The 22,486-nt window shown below is 37.7% G+C and overlaps 1 protein-coding gene across 5 annotated transcripts in view; it reads left to right on the top strand.

Annotated features, from left to right (window-relative positions):
• Positions 1-22,486, top strand: part of BMPER (BMP binding endothelial regulator) — a 277,236-nt gene that overhangs the window by 36,317 nt on the left and 218,433 nt on the right. Inside the window, exon 3 of one of the 5 annotated variants that reach the window (XM_039336814.1) lies at positions 19,625-19,773. The exons of the other annotated variants lie outside the window; for them this stretch is intronic. Within the exon in view, the coding sequence (XP_039192748.1) occupies positions 19,756-19,773 (18 nt within the window). The 5' untranslated portion in view covers positions 19,625-19,755. The remainder of the gene's footprint in view (positions 1-19,624; positions 19,774-22,486) is intronic. 5 annotated transcript variants of the gene reach the window in all.

The raw sequence follows: 22,486 nt of genomic DNA, 5'->3' as shown, positions 1-22,486 counted from the left end.
CAAAACAAAACTAGTATGTAGCAAAATCTATAATCTGGCCTTGGGACCCTGGACATTTAGGGAGTGAGAAATTGGCACTATGTTGGCATGAGTTTTATTCAGAATGAAAAGATTATTGTTAAATTTTCATGTCTTTATTGTAATCTATGATACAGAATTTGGTCTTGCAGTTATAAAAATAATATGAAACCCAGCGTTACGGGAACATATGCTGTCCCTACTTGTATGTTTGTAACGGATATATGAGAAAATCTATTATTTTTCAAAATTGACATTAGACCACCCCCGCTCCCCCAAAACCCACAATGTAATATTAATTACACCCCCATTCCAAATGCTTTATATTCTTAAATTCTTTGAATACTCTGGACACAATAAACCCAATTATTATTATTTTTTTGCACAAACCTGCCATGTGTCATCAGTGAAAACAACAATCTTAGTACATCAGGATCCAATTGTAGTATTTCAGGGTATAATGGGGCTCAGATAAAATAGTATATATTGAAAGAAGTTAATGAGCTATACTTTCATACCCATTTTATTTGATATAATTTCAAGAGTTGGTGTATGTTATCTCATTTTTCCTGAATTGAATTTATTCTCAATTAAATTCCTTTCTTACTATAAAAAAGCTAGATCTCTCCAGTAGTTACTAGTAGCTTTTATTGGGCTCATCCTGAAAGTGTGGATCAGATTCCATCAGAAACAGTGCAGAGTAAAAATAGGACTCTGTATTATATTCACACATGTTCAAGGCCATATAATATACAGTATGCCTGAAACAAAACCCTGGGTTAAATCAGCAGAGAATCTGGATAACAGAATAACAGAGTTGGAAGGGACATTGGAGATCCTCTAGTCCAGTGGTTCTCAACCTGTGGGTCGGGACCCCATTTGGGGTCGAATGACCATTTCACGGGGGTCGCCAAACCACACTGTCCGCCATTTTTCCCCCTTTTCCCTAGCTGTCCTACTCCCTCTTATTGGTGGCCACACCCACTTGGGGGTCACCACAACATGGGGAACTGTATTATGGGGTCACGGCATTAGAAAGGTTGAGAACCACTGCTCTAGTCCAACCCCCTGTTCAAGCAGGAAACCATATACCATTTCAGACAAATGGTTGTCTAATTTCTTCTTAAAAGATTTAAGATATTTTATGTTGTCATGTTGATTGATGCATAACTTACTAACTGAGCAATAGTGATGAAAATTGGCCATAGATTAGTAAATCAAGAAGTTAGTGCTGATAGCAAGATAAACAAATTCCATCTCTGTATCATGATTTAAACTAATTTCATGTTAGAAATTATTAGGGAAATTTGGGCTTGGAACTATCACCTGGTTGCAGTAATATTAGTGACATTTGGCTAAAAATAAAATAAAATAAATTTCCACCAAATATTTTGATTCAATTAGATGCTATTCCACTTTCCATTAATGTATTATCACTACTTGAGGTATAATTATGGAACAGTATTTCTGAACCCTCAATCTTAAATAAGCATGATAAAAATTAAGAACTGAAGACTGCATTGGTAAAACAGTGTCTCTGGAATTGTTATAACAGAAACAACAGAACTTGGTCGTGTACTGTACCATTAATTAACATATGGAAGAAATCACTGGAAATTGAGGTAGAGCAGCTAATAGTTACATGAATAAAAATAGATGGAATGACTGCACTGGTTAGCTTGGTTGAGAACAACTATTTTGTAATTGTTAACAAATTATGATGAGAAACATAGGAAGAAGAGCTATCTATTACTTTTTTCCAAATGGATTAAAAAAAACAGATGATTGAATTCCATTGTGCAAATAGTTGTTTGATACTTTTTATTCTTTCCAACCTGACAGAATAAAGGCCAGCCCTTGGGATCCTTCTGTATGTTTGCCAGAATGATAGCTTGCCAAAACTAGAATAGATGATGGCCAAACTTGGCATGGAGGAACAAAGGCTGGCAAAATGATTGAGTTCACAAATGAATTAAAACAGAGTGGGACCTGCAGGAAAAAAAAAATCCTCCAAAACATTGGAGATAGTTGGGCAATGGCTTGCCTTTTTCCTAGCCACACGCCAGTGGTGGGATTCAGCCGGTTCGTACCACTTGGGCAGAACCAGTAGCTAAATTTTTGTTGCCCAGGCCCAGAATGGACTTCTGGAAGAGGCATCTACACAGAGAACCGGTTGTTCACATATTTGAATCCCACCACTGCCACATGCCTTAGAGTAGAACGTATGCAGCCTGCTCTGTGCTTTTTTGGGACGACGTGCAGGTAGATAAGTCTGGAGGGGAAAGGAAAAACACATAGAACATTATTTTGTTACACAGAATCTGGACACTTTATTTGCTCTGGTGATTCGGAAGCCAAGTTCTGCAGGTTTTCCCTTCCTTGTTTCTTGTAATGCAAAGTTGCTTCAGGTTACTTCAGGAATGAGAACTCCATACTGGTAGAGAGCTGTGCTTTTTAACCTTTTCTGCTAGGACTTCATTTTCTACTTTTGTCTCTCCAGGAGAAAATATATGGGAGACACTGCTTCTATGATTAGAGAGAAGCTGGGAATGTTCTGGAATGTGCAGTTGATTAAATTAAAAACAGATCAAATTAGTTCCCAGTCTTCCAGTCCATTTTCTACTTGTTGAGAAATGGTTTGTGAAAGTTTGAAAAGATGAAACCACATAGAAAAAAAATATTTACGGTGTTCTTTTGTAGAAGCTAATGAATTAGTGCAATTTCTATCCATTACTAGCGGAAGATCTGTTTCTATAAATGTCTGCTGCTGTAGAAAGTGTGTAGATGGATTGTTTAATGGCTTTATTTTTTATTGCCATGAAATATATGGTGCCTGCAGTGTGGGTGTGTGGCTTTTTATATTACTTCCTAAAGCTAGAGCAATAAGAGAGGATTAAAAATAGGCCTTCTTTCCAAACTCTGAATATCTAAAATTCATGCTGATTTTTTGTAATTATCCAGATATGAAGAAATATTTCTAATACTATCATAGGATTTTACTTTCCTATAAATCCAAATATCTTGACTGATTTGCTCTTTTAATTGAATCTTTCATAATATGGGTAACATAGAGAATTTGGCATGTTTTTGACACAGACAGTTGGGTTAGGAGTTGATGATTCTAAATATCAGGTAATTATCTTGGAAACAGCTGAGAACTTTGGCATTTTTATAAAGGCCTGTACAGTTAAAATGAATACAAAAGTACAATAGTAATACATACGTCAACAAATAATTTAAAGGGGAAAATATAATACAAGTTGCAAATGGTATGTTTGCATGTTTGGTATGCTTCTGCTTTGTATCAAAACAGGCTTCTTTAATAGGAATGCTGTAAAAGAGAAGATTTAATATCAATATTATGGTTTAAAGGCATGTTATTAGTTGTGCATATACACACACACAAACACACACATATATAATCTGTTTTTCTAATAAAGTGCTATCTTGCAATTCTGTTGCAAATGTCTACTTTTGATGTTATATAAAACTAATATTTTTCATGAAAGTAAAAAGGAAACCAATTTTTAATTCTCCATTATAATTCTCCATAATATTATTTAATTATTTAATTTTTACATAGTTACTGTAACAGATAATAATAATAATAATAATAATAATAATAATAATAATAATAATAATAATAATCATCATCATCCCCCAGTGAGGCACTACCTTGACGTGGTTGTGGGGCTTGTGTACTCTGAGGAAGATGAGAGCTATGCCAGAGGTTCAACCATACTGGACAGGTCTCATCAGAGGAGTCAGACAAAGAGTGTCTCTCCCATAAAAAATATGGTGAGACGTAAATTTCAGAATGCCATACCGGCTCGGACGTCGCCCGGGTTAACAAGGTCCGCACTAGATATTGGAGTTCCTGGATATCTGGTGAAAAATGGGTTACAGGACTCAGGACTGTTGGCTGAGCAACCAGGGCCAGCAGCTGCAGAACTACTGGAAGAAAAGGTGTTTACCCGTCGCAGATACACAGTGATGGAAAACAAAGAAATAATGATCTGTTACTACAGATCAAGTCCAACAAGAAGAGGATATCTAAAACGAATGCACCAGTTCTGGAAAGAACAACATCCAGAATCAGAAATAACAGAACAGAGACTAGCAGATCAACGCCGATTTATAACACGAAATAAAGTATTCACAGAAACAGAATTGGACGAACTGCAAAGGTTTACCCAGGGCAAAGAAATCAAAGCCTTACCAGAAGTAATTCAGAATGTAGAGGCAAACCAGGGGGAGTTGGCAGTGAAGGAATCCAGCAGAGATATACAACTGTTCTCATTTGGAAACCAGGCACCTCTTCCTCAGGAAGAACAAAACCCTCTAACTAAAGAAATAAAAGAATTGAAACAAAGAATAATTGAGCATCTAGAACAGCACAAAAACAACAGAATAAGGCTGCCTGCATTGAAGCTTGTTCCAAAGAAACAGCTAGCACAAGCATTAAAAGATGCAAATACTGCAATAGCAAGTATAAGCACCAATTCACTGCAAGAAACAAACCAATTAATGTACAGCACAGCTGCAGTTATAACAGAATACCTGGGATGTAAAATCAACAAAAAGAAAAACAAACAAACAGTGCACCAGAAAAATGGAAGGTTAGACTAGAAAATAAGATCAGCAAGTTAAGATCACATGCAAGCAAGCTAGAACAGATGAAAGAAAAGAAGCTGAAGAACAAGAAGACCAAAGAATACCTAATCAAGAAATACCACTTAGAAACAAGGAAGATCAAGGAAGCACTGGAAATAATAAAGCAACAAATAACAGCTATAGCCAGGAAAATCAGTAGATATGAAGCTCGAATTGCAAACTATAGGCAGAACCTCCAATTTCAATCCAATCAGAAACGTTTCTACCAATCCATCAATGGAGAAACTGCAAGGAATCAGTCAGTACCTGACAAGGAAGAAACAGTGCAGTTCTGGAAGCAGATATGGGATAACCCAAAGAAATACAACAAGGATGCGGCTTGGTTAAAAGAGGTGGATGCAAATAAAACAGAAGTTGAAATGAAAGAACTAGTAATAACAACAAAAATGGTAGAAAAAAGAGCAAAGAAAATCAAAAATTGGTCAGCACCAGGTGAAGATGAACTGCATGGGTTTTGGTTGAAACATCTAACTGTTATACACCCACTCATTGCCAAGCAGTTCAACAATATACTACAAGGAGGAGAAATTGAAAAGTGGCTAACAACTGGGAAAACCTACCTAATAATGAAAAATCCAGCAAAAGGGGCAACACCAGGTAACTACAGGCCAATTACCTGCTTACCAACAACTTTCAAATTACTAACTGGTGTAGTAGCTGATGCAGTACAACAGCATCTAGTTGAAAACAATCTCTTTCCACCTGAGCAGAAAGGAAACCGCCCCAATAGCAGAGGAACAAAAGATCAACTCCTAATAGACAAAATGATCTTGGAAAACTGCAAGAGAAGGAAGACCAACCTGAATGTGGCATGGATTGACTACAAAAAGGCATTTGACTCTCTGCCACATGATTGGATAATCAAGTGCCTAGAAATAACAGAGTAAGTAGAAACATCAGAAAATTTGTGCAAAAATCGATGGCACAATGGAAGACACAGTTGCAGATCAATGGTGAAAAGCTGGGAGAGGTTAATATCAAGAGAGGAATATTTCAAGGAGATTCATTATCACCATTACTATTTGTTATTGCACTGTTTCCTCTGTCAACAATACTGAATAACTCAGGACATGGCTATCAAACATCAAAAACATCTGCCAGACTATCCCACCTCCTTTACATGGATGATCTGAAGCTGTATGGAAAAACATCATCTGAAATAGAATCGCTGCTCAACACTGTCCGTATATATAGCCAAGATATTGTAATGGAGTTTGGCTTGGACAAATGTGCCACACTTACTATCAAACAAGGAAAAATAGTGAAAACTGAAGGAATCAAGATGCCCCACGAAAATAACATTAAGAGTCTGGATGAGGAAGATTACTACAAATACTTGGGTATCCTTCAAGCTGACAACATCAAGCACACTGAAGTCAAGAAAAAGATTAGAGGTGAATACATCAAGAGAGTGAAGAAGATCTTAAAGTCCAAACTCAATGGAGGAAATACCATAAAGGCAATCAACACCTGGGCAATCCAGTCATTAGGTACACAGCTGGAATAGTGGACTGGACTCAAGCAGAACTAAAAGCAATGGATAGGCAGACCAGAAAAATAATGACAATGAATCATGCCCTTCATCCACGCAGTGACATTGACAGACTTTATCTACCAAGGCAAATAGGTGGGCGTGGAATGCTACAAGTACATCAGATGGTTGAAGAAGAAAAAATGGCTTTGGAAGAATATCTGAAGAACAATGATGAAGATGCACTGAAATTAGTATATCAGGAAGGCTTACTAACTACTGGAGAGACCAAACTGGCCTACAAGAAAGACCAAATGAAGAACAGAATAGAGGCATGGGAAGACAAAGCACTACATGGCCAATACATGAAAAAAATAGCTGGGAAAGCAGATAATAATAAAACCTGGCAATGGCTAAGAGCAGGAAAATTGAAGAAAGAGACCGAGGGACTAATTCTGGCTGCACAAGACCAAGCCTTAAGGACAAATGCATACAAAGTCAAAATTGAGAAGACAGCAACAGACAGTAAGTGCCGCCTATGCAAAGAAGCTGAAGAAACAGTGGACCACTTGGTAAGCTGTTGCAAGAAGATTGCACAGACTGATTACAAGCAGCGGCATGACAAAGTAGCAACAATGGTGCATTGGAAGATCTGCAAAAAATATCATTTGCCTGTAAGCAAAAACTGGTGGGATCATAAAATAGAGAAAGTCATAGAAAATGATAAAATTAAACTGCTCTGGGACTTCAGAATTCAAACAGACAAGCACCTGCAACATAACACCCCAGACTTAACAATTGTCGATAAGAAAGACAAAAAAGTCTGGATAGTGGACGTGGCAGTGCCTGGAGACAGCAGAATAGAAGAGAAAGAACTGGAGAAGATAACAAAATACAAAGACCTACAAATAGAAATAGAAAGACTGTGGCAAAAGCAAGCAAGGGTAGTACCAATAGTCATAGGCTCCTTGGGCGCAATCCCAAAACAACTGGAGCACCACTTGAACACCATTGGCATTGACAAATTCGCTATTAGTCAATTGCAAAAGGCGGCCTTATTAGGAACTGCTTCCATCCTGCGACGATACCTGTAATACCATCAAACATCCACATCTGCCTATCCCAGGTCCTGGGTAAGGACTCGATAGGTAGACAAAATGCCAAATCCAGTCTGAACATCTGGCTGACTGTGCGATGATTGACAATAATAATAATAATAATGTTGGAAGGGACCTTGGAGGTCATCAAGTCCAACCTCCTGCTCAAGCAGGTAACCCTATACCATTTTGGATAAATGGCTGTCCAGTTTCTTCTTAAAAACTTCCAGTGTTGGAGCATTCACCGATCCAACACTCATTAGTTTCCATCCGTTGCTTCTTGTCCTGCCTTCAGGGGATTTGGAAAATAGCTTGACTCCCTCTTCTCTGTGGCAGCCCTGAGATATTGGAACACTGCTATCAAGTCTCCCCTCGTCCTTCTCTTCGTTAAACTAGACATACCCAATTCCAGCAACCGTTCCTTATATGTTTTAGCCTCCAGTCCCCTAATCATCTTCGTTGCTCTTCTCTATACTCTTTTTAGAGTCTCAACATCTTTTTTACATCGTGGTGACCAAAACTGGATGCAGTTTTCCAAGTGTGGCCTTTCCAAGGCATTGTAAAGTGATATTAACACTTCACGTGATCTTGATTCTATCCCTCTGTTAATGCAGCCTAGCACTGTGTTGGCCTTTTTGGCAGCTGCAGCACACTGCTGGCTCATATTTAAATGATTGTCCACTAGGACTCTGAGATCCCTCTCACAGTTACTACTATTGGGCAACCTTTTCGGCGTGGTGTGTCAAAATTCGGCAAAAAATCGAGCATAACTCGCGTGGTGTGTCACTTCGACAAAAAACATAATTTTGCGCAATTTATAGTTTAAACTACAAAAATGTATAATTGCAATATATAATTGTATTTAATAAACCAAAAACAAATTATTTAACATACCTGCTTAGTAACTTCTTTGTTCATCAATCTGTCGATTTCGTATGTTGCCCTTGATATTATTGAACTTGTTTGGGGTGCCGTGAACTGAGATAAGTGAGGGGGAGGGCGAATTCTTTAACTAACCTGCATATTAGTGACTTTTTTGTTGCTGAATTTCATTGGCTAAATCTTCAATTGAAGGTTGGTATTTTGTACACTTCAGGCCCAAGCAAGCGCTACTAACCTCATCTGTCAATCTGTTTCTTTTGTTGGTTTTGATATTATTTAATGCTGAGAATAAGGTCTCACAAAAGTACGTAGAAGGAAAAATTGTGAGTAAAGCTGTTGCTATATTTTTCAGGGTGCTAAAAATGTCTGGTAGTCTGTTCCAGGCACTCCAAATTTCCTGTTCGTAGTGGCACTCATCTTGATTCTCCAAGTGGCCCCTTTCCAGATTCTCAAGCTTTGACCTCAAGTCGATAAACACCTGAGCCCAGATGCTGTCTTGAAATTCTGCAAGCTGCATCTCCTAATCATCTATTTGCGTCCATTGGAAACCATTTAATTCCAAACTATTGTAGACTACTACATCAGGATACTTAATTATTCTCATGGTCTGTTCTAGGCTTCTAAATTGACTAAATCTATCAGTAAACTGGTCAAGTAACAAGTCTAAAACATGCTGGCACTTCATATGCAAGAGTTCCACTTCATTTCGTACAGCTGCATTGGCCTTCTCAAAATGCTTTTGTACTCGAGGAAAATACTTATACGTTTTAGTTTCTACATCTTGCTTGAAAATTTTTACTTTACTTTCAAAAGCTTTTATGTATCCAAACATAACATCAATACTTTTGCCAAAACCTTGTAACTTTAAGTTCAGTTCATTAACATGAACAGAGAGATCTGTAAAAAACATCAGGGTGTTGACCCACTTATCATCATTGAGCTGAGGAAAGTTTCCCAGATCCTTATCTTCATGAAATACCTTAATTTCTTCAAGGCACTCCACAAAGCGCTCAAGAACCTTGCCTTGGCTCAGCCATCTTACATTATTGTACATCAGCAGTCCACTGTAGGTGGAATCAACCTCCAGTAAAAGTGCTGAAAATTCTCGCTTGTGAAGGGGGCGAGCAGCTATTAAATTAACTACTTTTGTAACAACTGACATTAAGTCATTTAAGTCAGTGAATCCTGCCTTGGCACATAAAGCCTCCTGATGGATAATACAATGAAAAGGCACAATCGGATGTCCAATAGCTTCTGTAAACAATTTTTCCCCCACCATGTTTGGGGCACCATCTGTCGTCACTGACACAACTTTAGAGATATCAATGCTTAGGTCGCAGAATGTTTGCATAACAACCTTACATATTTCGCTTCCTGATGTACTTGTTGGAACTGATACTAACTTTATCAACTCTTCTCTCATTGTGTGACTATCAGAATATCGACCAATAATGGCCAACTGAGCATGTGACATGACATCAGTAGTTTCATCAAGACAGATGGAAAAATATTTGACTGGATTATTTTATTCTTTTATGACTGTTTTTAACCTTGTACGCCGCCCTGAGTCCTTTGGGATTGGGCGGCATATAAATATTTGTAAATAAATAAATAAATAAATTTACAATTCCTTATGTCTCTCTTTAATTGATGTTGTACGTTTGTGTTCAGTCTCATTATTCGGTCTTTTATGATATTTCTACTGAGTGGTAACTCAGATATTCTCTTAATAATTGCATCTTTATTCTGCATATCGTGAAATAGAAGTGGCGCACATCTTAGGAGAGTTTCTTTAATAAATTCTCCCTCATTAAGTGCTTTTGCATGCTGAGCTATGGAGTGAGCAATGCTCAAACTTGCAGATGTTAAATTTGTACAGCCTTTTATAAATTTAAGGATGGAGTTAGATTGGCTCTTATAAAGGTGTAGCTTCCTGGAAATGTATTCCTTCCTTTCATCCTCACTTTTTTCCAAGAGCTGGGAATGATTAGTTTCAAAATGTCTATTTATATTCCATGTTCTGCTTACTACCGTTTCAGTACATAGAATGCAAAATGATCTGCCATTTTTTTCTATAATACCATACATCTCGCTCCATGTCTCTTGAAAGGGTCGGCCGCTGCTACTACCACTCCCTTTACTTAACCTTTGTTTTTTATTTTTTGGGTGCTCCATCAGTGACAGCAGATAGAATTATAGATAGCTTGTTAGCCAATTAGGGGTTAACTAGCCTAACACAGTCTCCCCCTCACTTATCTCAGTTATTGTGGGCAATTACAAGTCCATGGCACCCCAATAGTTGCTGCTAATGGCGCTCACAGGTCCCCCTTACTGTGTGGCACTCACTAATTGCGGCCTGACTGGAGAAAGGCGTGCATGGTTCCTGCGCTCCTCTCCTGGGGGTCCTCCCTAACGTACTCTCAGCCATGCTGATGAAGTGTGTGCGCACGGCACGCACACCTTACCAGCAGCCCCTGCACTGATAAAGGGGCTGTGCCTGTGCTTGCCTGTCAATTGGCGGCGGCGCAGGCTGAAGTTTGCGGCGGGGACACAGTGAATGAGTGAGTGTGCGTGGGGGAGATCACATGTCCCGCGTATTTCTTTCATCCTTCCTGGATCCAAGGCCGTAGTGGTACGGTTGCTCTAGGGGGGCGGTAGTCATAATGGGAGAGTTTTAGTGGGTTCGAGTCCCACATAACCTGGTGACCCACCAGGTATCCGTGGGGATTTCTCTTCCGTGGCAAAAAAAAAAAAAATTTCTTTCATCCTCGGCGTGCAGGAGCTGAGGATGAATTGCATAAAATCGCATGAAATCCTGCGCCTGTCACCCCAAATGGCTACGCGTGTCAGCACTGACACGCGTGTCATAGGTTCGCCATCACTGCCCTATACAATACCTGTACATTTGGTGTTTCTTGCCTAATCAAGGAGAGAAGCAACCTAGAACTAAGGAGAAACTTCCTGACAGTTAGAACAATTAACCAGTGGAACAACCTGCCTCCAGAAGCGGTGAATGCTCCAACACTGGACATTTTAAAGAAGAGACTGGACAGCCATTTGTCTGAACTAGTGTAGGGTTTCCTGCCTGAGCATGGGGTTGGACTAGATGACCTCCAAGATACCTTCCAACATTATTATTATTATAATATTATTATTATGGATCATCACACAGTCAGCCAGATGTTCAGACTGGATTTGACATTTTGTCTACCTATCGAATCCTTACCCAGGACCTGGGATAGGTAGATGTGGATGTTTGATGGTATTAGAGGTATCGTCGCAGGATGGAAGCAGTTCCTAGTAAGGCCGCCTTTTGCAATTGACTAATCGCGAATTTGTCAATGCCAATGGTGTTCAAGTGGTGCTCCAGTTGTTTTGGGATTGCACCCAAGGAGCCTATCACTATTGGTACTACCCTTGATTGCTTTTGCCACAGTCTTTCTATTTCTATTTGTAGGTCTTTGTATTTTGTTATCTTCTCCAGTTCTTTCTCGTCTATTCTGCTGTCTCCAGGCACTGCCACGTCCACTATCCAGACTTTTTTGTCTTTCTTATCGACAATTGTTAAGTCTGGGGTGTTATGTTGCAGGTGCTTGTCTGTTTGAATTCTGAAGTCCCAGAGCAGTTTAATTTTATCATTTTCTATGACTTTCTCTATTTTATGATCCCACCAGTTTTTGCTTACAGGCAAATGATATTTTTTGCAGATCTTCCAATGCACCATTGTTGCTACTTTGTCATGCCGCTGCTTGTAGTCAGTGTGTGCAATCTTCTTGCAACAGCTTACCAGGTGGTCCACTGTTTCTTCAGCTTCTTTGCATAGGCGGCACTTACTGTCTGTTGCTGTCTTCTCAATTTTGACTTTAGATGCATTTGTCCTTAAGGCTTGGTCTTGTGCAGCCAGAATTAGTCCCTCGGTCTCTTTCTTCAATTTTCCTGCTCTTAGCCATTGCCAGGTTTTATTATTATCTGCTTTCCCAGTTATTTTTTTAATGTATTGGCCATGTAGTGCTTTGTCTTCCCATGCCTCTATTCTGTTCTTCATTTGGTCTTTCTTGTAGGCCAGTTTGGTCTCTCCAGTAGTTAGTAAGCCTTCCTGATATACTAATTTCAGTGCATCTTCATCATTGTTCTTCAGATATTCTTCCAAAGCCATTTTTTCTTCTTCAACCATCTGATGTACTTGTAGCATTCCACGCCCACCTATTTGCCTTGGTAGATAAAGTCTATCAATGTCACTGCGTGGATGAAGGGCATGATTCATTGTCATTATTTTTCTGGTCTGCCTATCCATTGCTTTTAGTTCTGCTTGAGTCCAGTCCACTATTCCAGCTGTGTACCTAATGACTGGGATTGCCCAGGTGTTGATTGCCTTTATGGTATTTCCTCCATTGAGTTTGGACTTTAAGATCTTCTTCACTCTCTTGATGTATTCACCTCTAATCTTTTTCTTGACTTCAGTGTGCTTGATGTTGTCAGCTTGAAGGATACCCAAGTATTTGTAGTATCTTCCTCATCCAAACTCTTAATGTTATTTTCGTGGGGCATCTTGATTCCTTCAGTTTTCACTATTTTTCCTTGTTTGATAGTAAGTGTGGCACATTTGTCCAAGCCAAACTCCATTACAATATCTTGGCTATATATACAGACAGTATTGAGCAGCGATTCTATTTCAGATGATGTTTTTCCATACAGCTTCAGATCATCCATGTAAAGGAGGTGGGATAGTCTGGCAGATGTTTTTGATATTATTATTATTGTTGTTGTTGTTGTTGTTGTTGTTATTATTATTATTATTATTAAATATGCTGGCTGATATTTAAATGATTGCCCACTAGGACGCCGAGATCCCTTTCACAGTTACTACTATTGAGCAAGGTACCCCCTATACTATACCTGTACATTTGGTTTTTCTTGCCTAAATGTAGAACCTTACTTTTTTCACCATTGAATTTCATTTTATTAGATAGCATCCAGTGTTCAAGTCTGTCCAGATCCTCCTGTATCCTAAGCCTGTCTTCTGGAGTGTTGGCTATTCCTGCCAGTTTGGTGTTGTCTGCAAATTTGATGAGTTCCACATCTATCCCCTCGTCCAAATCATTGATGAAGATGTTGAAGAGCACTGGGCCCAGAACAGAGCCCTGGGGCACTCCACCACACACTTCCCTCCCTGTAGATGTGGTTCCATTGAGGACCACATGCTGAGTACAGCTGGTCAGTCAGCTATGGATCCATCTGGTGTGATGCTGTCTGACCCACATTTTTCTATCTTATCAAGTAGTAGGTTATGATCTACTTTGTCAAATGCCTTACTGAAGTCCAAGTAAATTATATCCACAGCATTCCTCTGATCCACTAATTTTGTCACTTGGTCAAAGAATGCAATAAGATTTGTCTTGCATGATCTGTTTTTGACAAACCCGTGTTGGCTTTTAGTAATGACTTGGTTTGCCGTAGGTATTTGCTGATTCATTGTTTGATTATCTTTTCCAGAATCTTCCCAGGTATTGAGGTCAGGCTGATAGGTCTGTAATTTCCTGGATCCATTTTTTTCCCCTTTTTTGAAGATGGGAACTACATCAGCTCTTTTCTAGTCCTCTGGTAGTTCCCCAGTGCTCCAGGATCTTTGAAAAATATAGTTCAGTGGTTCTGAGATCACATCTGCCAGTTCCTTGAGAACCTTGGGATGTAATCCATCTGGTCCTGGTGATTTGAAGCTTATGGTTAAGCATAAAAAGAAAACAATATAATAAGGTAAAAATAGCTTTGTATAACCAAAGACTCCGTTCCAGCAGATAGTCTCCATTCTAGTGATTTTATCATAATACTATTAAAATACTGACTTTTCCTTTTAACTGAGAATCATTCCATTTAGATACTAATTCGCTTATTATATTTAGAATATATAGTAAGAGCCATGCAGAATGAATAGTTAATTATCAACAGGGTCCTCTTCAATTTTCATGTTGGCCATTTTGAAAGCAGACGGCTTTGCTATGTACACATTCCTCCTATGAAAGACCTAGAACCGTGGTGGCGAACCTATGGCACGGGTGCCTCAGGTGGCAACAGAGCCCTCTCTGTGAGCACATATGCTGTCGCCCTAGTCCTAGGCCTTCAGCTGGGTTTTATAAAACCTTTTCGCTTTAGGCCTCTGCCGCCGTGTGCAAAAAAAAAAAAAAAAAAAGGTTCAATCAATCAATCAATTTCAACTTCTTGAGGGGAAAAAAATCTCACAGATTTGGAATTGATTGATTGAACTTTTTAGTCCCACCCAGTCTGCCGTTACCACCACAGTCTTGCCCACCCAATGGGTCATGCCCACCCAGTGGGCCACACTCATCCGGCACCCAGCAATACATAAGTGGGTTTGGGTTGCAGTTTGGGCACTTGGTCTCTAAAAGGTTCACCATCACTGACCTAGAACATATAATCAGCAACCAGGCGTATTTCAGGTGGACTTAAGGAGAGCACTCAGACACATAAGTTGTTTTCTTCTGTAGCAACTCTTATGGATAATAATAAAAGTTACTGTAGAATCTAGCCGGTCTTCTGCCCTTACAGTGGATTTCTTCCCAACTTATTCCTTTGCCCTGAGCTTGATGAGTATACCTGTGCCTGGGTTTGATAATGGTCTTGCCTAGCCTCATGCATCCTCTTCTGGCTTTGAAATCCTCACTACAAAAATGCAGAACATAAAATCTCTATCCAAATCAACAATTTGCCACCAAGTTTTGGTAAAATGAATTCTATGAGTTTGAGGATTGTAAATATGTACCTAATAGAGCAAATAAGATGCCTTCAATAGTCTGGAGCATGTAATCTGTTAAATATACAGCAGCTATATTGTGCCACTCCTGATTTCTTGGTGGATACTGGTTAACAATCATCATCTTCACTGCCATGAATTGAAATCTGAGGCATATCTGAAGTTGCCTTTAAAAAAATAAGCATGTTTTTAAATGTATTTTTTTTGAATTTTATCAAGCATTTTGAATTTTTATCAGTCATGAAGGACATGATATGCAAACACTGCGCTCCTGGCAAGGGGCCTCCATCTAAGGAACATAGAAAACAATGTTATACTTCACCTGTCTACTAGTTAATATGGCTAGCACTGTCCATGTCAACTGCAGTTAAGGTTTTATAGACATATGTTTTTTTTTTTATCTATCCTGAGCATCAGAAGCCTTGAACCTTGGGTGTTTTGAATTAAATTGTATACTCTATCACTTCAATGTTCAGCAAGCCACTTATGTAGAATAGTGTACATTATTTTAGATGGCATACTACCTGTTCCCATAATGGAACCAACATAAAAATCCCACTATTTTCACAGCTAGGCAAGTTAAGAAATTTTGGAATTGTAATTTTCCCTATAAGTATCAGGAATAATTAAATTATGATGGAGCAGTTGATTCCTGTCCACATTCCCCATACATTTCAAGTGTCCCAAATTGCAAACTCTTTGAAAATGTCCAGCAATAGCATATGCTATTAATAGTATTCTTCTATTCCTCTTAAAACTTCCTCCAAGTGTCTTGCTTTTATTCATTCTGTTTAAATTCAGATGTAGAAATGTATTTTCTCTGGAAATGAAAATGGCATTTCAAACAGAAAAAATATCTGCAGTTGCCTTTTTTTCCTGTGTGGTTTTTTTTTTTTTTCAGCCATGTATAATCCTGTTTCCTGGTATTTGAGGAAGATTGTGATTAAACAAGTGGATTAACAACTTTCTATCTGATGTCACTATGTATGGAAAAATAACCTCATAAAAATTGTAATGGTAGTTGATACCTCACACAATTTTAATAATCATCATGGGATGTAACTGCAAGAGCCAATTCTAAAGCAGTTTATGTTTCAGGTCCTATAAGGCCAATTTTAGATTGTTGAGAATAAACCTGCAGATGTCTTTATTGAATCCTACTGGTGATCAGGATTCATTTTGTCAGGCACTTTCAGCTTATCACTTCATGTGTGGGGGTCAATGTGTATCAAAACCAGACATTTTTGTTACACCCAGCAGAGACAGTAGGAGAGAAAAGGAATCAGTGAAAAAAAATCTGGTTGAACTGATTCCAGTTATAATGTATTAATAAACTCTATCTTTGCTTAATCTATTTTATGTGCTCCACTGCCAAGGGGGAAATGGAACTTTCTAAGAAGATTCTGATGGATTAAGAGTTTTCAAAAATATATTTTTATGCTTTTAAACATAAGATTAGACATTTATTCCCATAAGTAAATCCAAAACCTAAAACCTTGCTTTTAGTTAATGTTTTATAAACTAACAGATAAATGTATGGCTTTATTGAGAATCAATTTTGCATATTCAGTTTCTAATTAGTCTTGCAAAATCAAATTTCCCAAAAATTTGTATATGATCAGAAATTATTATCACTTTGGAACCACAGTAAATTGGCAATCATTTGGTCAAACCTGTTAGAGCTTTACTAGGGCACAAATTAAGAATCAGGAAGCCAGGACCATCTCCTGATTAATTAAGGTGGACATTTATATAAAGGTTATTTATGGCCGCCACCTGGAAATGAGCATTGTAAGCTCAGATTCTACTGGAATAAATATTGGTAGCAAGATTCTTTCTCAGGTTTCATTAACATTATATAAAAATTGTTAGAGCATGAAACCACAATTTTAGGGATAAGAATAATAATTTAAATTAAATTTAAATACATTAATAATCCTAATAGTTATTCTGTTTGCTAGTAAATCTGTGGGTACTTGAGATTTGGAACATTGTTTTTCTTTTTTTTAAATTTATTACATGGAAAGTATTTTGCAGCTAGACATTTCACAGAAATGAATCAAATACTCTGGTGGTTATCGTTGTTGACTTATATGGCAGGCCAAATTGGAAAGAATCAAGGTTGCTTATAGTACTGCTACAGAGGTATTATCTAAATTAAGAACAACCAGTTCAATCTTAATTATACTCTGCACTGTTTTTTTCAGGAGAAAGGAGCTATCACTGGAATTTATTCCCAGGAAAATTTAGATAGGATTGCAGGCTGACATCTCTTCCACCAGATTTGAGGGAGGATAGTGTTCATATGTCTTGACACCCAGACCACTTTCCTTTTCTGTATGACTCTGCTAGCTTGAACTACCATACCTCCTCTCCCCATAAGTACACCTACAGTTCTGACTGCCTCTCTGCCCAAGAATCTTAATGGAAAACCAGTTCTACTTCATGGAGCATAAAAATAAGCAAGGGAATTGTGAGCCACCTACTTCCCATTTGAATGCCAGCTAGAACTCTATCCATTGGTGAAAAGGAAAATTAGTCTGTTTCTGTAATTCTAAAGGTAAATGTTTCTTCTGTCCAATCATGTCCAACTCTAGGGGGCCATCTCATCTCTGTTTCTTAGCCAAGGAAGCCAGCATTGTCTGAAGAAGTTTCCATAATCAGGTAGCCAATATGCTAGATGCTGAGGCACATGGAATTCTTTTATCTTCCCAATGGAGTGGTACCTATTTATCTACTCTTATTTTCAAGTTTTCGAACTGCTAGGTGAGCAGAAGATAGGGCAAGTAATGGGAACTCACCCTGTCGGGCAACACTCAGGAATCAAATTTGGGCTGTCAACTTTCCAGCTGACAAGCTTAGCATCTTTACGCACTGAGCCATCACACCTCTCTGAAATTCAAGTTAGCTTCAAAATCAAGGGCTTACCATCATATCACAGTTGAACGGGAACCAGAAATGGTGCTTTCTTTAATCAATGTACTGATGAATATATCTTTTCTAAATTATAAAATAACTTATAAAATAAACTTGTTAAAACAATGGATTTGATGGAAATAGACCAACAGACAAACAGTTCAACTAATAACCCTGTCTTTCATGATTATTTGCTGATTATTTTATTACTTCCATTCATGTAACAATAGTATATTGCAATCCTAGTTTACATAATTATGTAGATTAATTAAAGTTTGAACAAAAGATAGCATAATACATATAAAGTGCTATTACCAGCATTTAAGTTCATACACAAAACTGTACTTACAGGAGAAAGTTGGTATGTTCTGCATACAGATTGTACATCTGAATTGGGAAGACTATTTATTCCATTGCTACTTGCTGAAGATACCGGATACCCAGTGTTGCTGAAGAATAACAGCTTCTAGAAATTAGTCCATGAAGGAAATCATATGAGTTGAGTACAGTAGGTTTAATTTTGCTGTGCAGCAATGAGATGACTGATGAGCTGTTCTTCATAGAGCTATGGAAGGCTGAGAATTAATGCATAGACTTGTTGGCATTTGAAATTGTGTGGAGAAGGCGAGTTTAACTTTCCAACTCAATCTAGAAGGGAAAATAATTTAAATATTTATAAAAAAATAGTTTGTCATGCTACATTGCTTAACCATCTTTTCATCTAAAAAACCCTTCTTCCTTTTCCTAATCCTCCCTCTTCCTCCTTTTAAGTTGTACAGACAATCAGATTTTACCAGACACAGTTTTAATAGCTATACAAAGCTTGTCTTCCAAAGATTCTTACTTTCTTGATAGCCGTGCACTTGGAAATGTCATTCACAATATCATATTTGCCAGTGTATTGGGGCATTTTAAAGAAATGAATGCTGTAAGTAAACCTCACAACTGACATGTGAGGTTGATATGGTCAATTTGACCCAATGAGTTTAGGAAACTCCGTCAATCCTAAAAGCTGGAATGTACCATGAAGTTAATTCTTGCAGACCCGTGTGTTTCTTAGGTTTTTCAGGAAAACTATATATTACATTTACAACTTTGTTTACACAGGTCTCTCAGAGTTATTTTCTCTCTTATGTATTGCTTACTACTACATAGCACAGGCAAGATCACAGAAGAAAATAAAATCAAGCTCAGCTCTTCTTCTGGTTACAAGTACTTTCAAACAACAGTGACTATGGACTTCTTGTTTAGATAATTATGTAATAGGAAACAGATTGCTGCTACTTTTTTTAAGCATCTTTTTTTTTCTTTTTCTTTTTCAACCTCTTTAAACAGATTTTCACAATTTATAAAGAAGTAACAAACAACAGCCCTGATATGTTTTCCTGGGCTTTGTACCTGTGTTATTATTTTTGTTATGGAACATTTTAATATTTTAAAGTTAGAATGCACAAGAAGCACATAGGTGTACAAGAAGAATAATGTCCTGGACAACAAGTAGACCCTGTTTTTAAATGTCCTACCCCCTTCCATTGTAAAACTTCAAGAAGCATGAAAGAAAAGGGAATAAAGTATTTCCTGTGGTTTCCACTGATGTCTATGATATCCTTAAGAATATAGCATCATGAAAACATTGTAGATTAGTGATACAGAGGGGTCATACATCTTTAGAAGACCATTTTGTTCAAGAATATAAGCAATAAAAGCCATGATTCTAGGCAGACAGATCAGCAGGGAATTTTGCTTGCTTACTTACTTACTTTCCCTTTAATGTGACTTTGTTTTTGTGTTACATAGAACTGAATTTCTTCATGGGATATGACTTGTTGCAAAATAATCTGGGAGGCCCAGTGGGCTTTGTAACCCCTTTTGAAAATGAACAGCTTCAAGGGCTGCTTTGTTCAGAACTTTGAGTGCAGGCTCTGGCCATGAAGAAACCCAACAAGGTAATATTGTCATAGACTAATTCTCTAGTGTAAAGATGTCTAAGCAGATCTTTGATATGTAGGAAAGATGAAGAGAGAGAGGGAGGGAGGGAGAGAAAGAGAGAGAAATCCCAGTCAAAACAGCTACAGTCCGTACAATGTTGAAATGAATAAATGCCATCATTCAGGAGAAACACAATATTAATTTAATATTGCTGCAAAATATCCCAAATAAAACCTTGTTCTTATTTAACAGATAAAACACTAGCATTCTAGAGAAATTCTGTTCTGTAGTTGAGGAGAATATTTGCATGACTGTTAAGTGTTGGAACTAGCAACCCTTGGCTACTTCAGCCATTTGAATCCTCTTTGTTACTCTGCTTGATGGCACAGTTGTCATCCTATAAGTATTGTTGGGGTTAGACATAAGATATTCTTAGGAGGAGCAATTATTTTATTTTTTAGGAAGCTAGCATTGTATATTTCAATGCAGTTGAAATGTCCAAGCATTACTTATTAGAATTTTGTAATGCCTACTGGGACTAGTTGGATTCTCTTACTTTAAAAAGGGCCTATTTTTATTTCCACACTAGATTTAAGCTACCTCAACAGTTGGTTTTTTTTTTCAGAGCAATCTTGATGCTTTATTTCTGTGGAGAATATTTCGAATCATAGAATTCTATCTTCCCTTCATTTTTAATCTTTTTTGGATAAAGTCTCATCCAGGATGATATCAAATCAATGTATCTTTACAATGCATTTATGTTAGTTTAATTTCAAAACATCTTGGTCTGTACAGGCTTATTGTACATTTTTTCAAGCAGTACCTTGAAAATGTCCAAAATAGCCACCAAAAATGTAGCTCACATAAAGAGTTGTCTTAAACTGCTAAAAGAGAAGGCTCACATAGATGGCTGTAACAGTAATAGATGGCTGACAAAACAGTGCAGTTTCTATTGAGGAAATGGAAGGTTAATTTGCTTGGCTGAAACTTGACACAGTTGGAGGGGGGTGAACACTCTTGGCAAGTTTCAAGTGGAGAGGGGAAGAATAGCAAGAGTATTGGGTGTTGTTGAAAACCCGAATAACTCAGAAACCCAGCAAGCTAGGCAACTAATTAGATAGCAAGATATATATACATGTTTTGGTGACTGTCCTGGGTGCCTTGCCAATGACTGCAATGGGGTTTTTTGGGAGGGGTAGGGATGTTGACAATTGCACTATAATGAATGTAATAAGATGGAGAAAGGCTCTAAAGGTGGGTTTTTTTAAAGTAAATAAACTCAGAAGTTTCCCCAGGAGGAAAACTAGAAAACTAGTTTGTACCACTGACAAAATAACATTAGGGGATGCCATTGCAATTAAGAAAATAAAGAAAAGCAGATTATTTTTCACCTAAAGATGTTCTTAAGTGCAGTTGTTATACATTTCTGGATTTGAAAGGCTTGATATTTTGAAATGTTCCATTTGGTGACTTTTGGCAAATATTTTTCACTGCGATGTTTCTGTGGGAGAACTAAGAGGAGGAAGCATTCTGAACACTGTCTTGACCTCTTGAATTAAAGCTATGGTAGTTTTCTGATATATACAAATGAATATTCAGTAATTAAGATATTGTTATATTGATCGACACCCCAATTTTTAGTCAAGAATGTTCCGCTAGATATTGTATCTTAAAATAACATGTTGATAAGAACATGTTAGTAAAATTGTTGACTCATTCCTCAGATATTCTTTCATCTGCAAGCATACTTAACTCTGAATATGTAGTTTTTTAATTGAGCAGTCTCAACTGTTACTTAAGACCATGCTGATTTCATGAAAGACTGAACTTTTTCAGGAAGCTGAAAACTGCTGGAATAATCCCAAGATGTTTTTCCCTTATTTAGTTGTTAGTAAGGATCAGTTAGATCAGTTTTACTTCAAACCTTTTTGTTATTTCACATTTAAAATAGTTTTTAATACAAACCTTATTTAATTGGAATGGAATTCAGGTAGTCATGCCATCTTTATCCATCTGATACAAACCAGGCTTTAAGCAGGTCTCTTTGCTTGATTAGTAGGAAATGGAAGCTTAACTGGGGTAATACCCTATTCATAGTTAATCATTGTAAGGCCAATTTTATTGCATCTAGAGTTAATCATAATCCAGGTGGTAGCAAGGATTTACACTAGAACAGCTGTCCTCTATCTGTAGTAGATATTGTACCTGGATTTATCCTGTGTTTAATTTAGTTTAACTAAAGCTTCTCTGTATAAATTTGTGTGCACATGTATACAGTTAAGATTGACTGCTTAAAGCAAATTCAGCCTAATGTCATAGACTCCATTAACATAACTTTGTTTTAACAGGGAAATGGATCCATATATCTATGTACATATATCCGTTTCTCTTGCCCACCCAGTGTATGCGTACACACAAATTCAAGCACATACTACCTTTGCTTAATTCGACTGTACCAGAGCAGTTCCCTGCTGACAGAAAAACTCAGATGTGCAACTGAGCACAAGAGAAAATTTGTTTAAGCATCAGTCACCCTGCAGGAAGTGATTGTTTGGCCTTTAGGGAGTGGTGTGAACTGCTTATACAACTTGGTGGCAGGATGAAAATTTGCAATGAAATGGAAGGTCTTTGTGTAGGCATAAACCTTTGCTTTTATTAATGTCTCCTTTGGGTCAAAGTGGAATGCCAAAGGGAATAATTGATGTTGGCAGAGATTCCTTGTAGACAGAT

This window comes from Crotalus tigris, unplaced genomic scaffold, assembly GCF_016545835.1.
Source record: "Crotalus tigris isolate CLP2741 ecotype Arizona unplaced genomic scaffold, ASM1654583v1 scf7180000017666.379230911805:20528666, whole genome shotgun sequence".
NCBI classification, from domain to species: domain Eukaryota; kingdom Metazoa; phylum Chordata; class Lepidosauria; order Squamata; family Viperidae; genus Crotalus; species Crotalus tigris.
The sequence above is the reverse complement of the archived record's forward strand: the minus strand, read 5'-3'. Positions and strand labels throughout refer to the sequence as shown.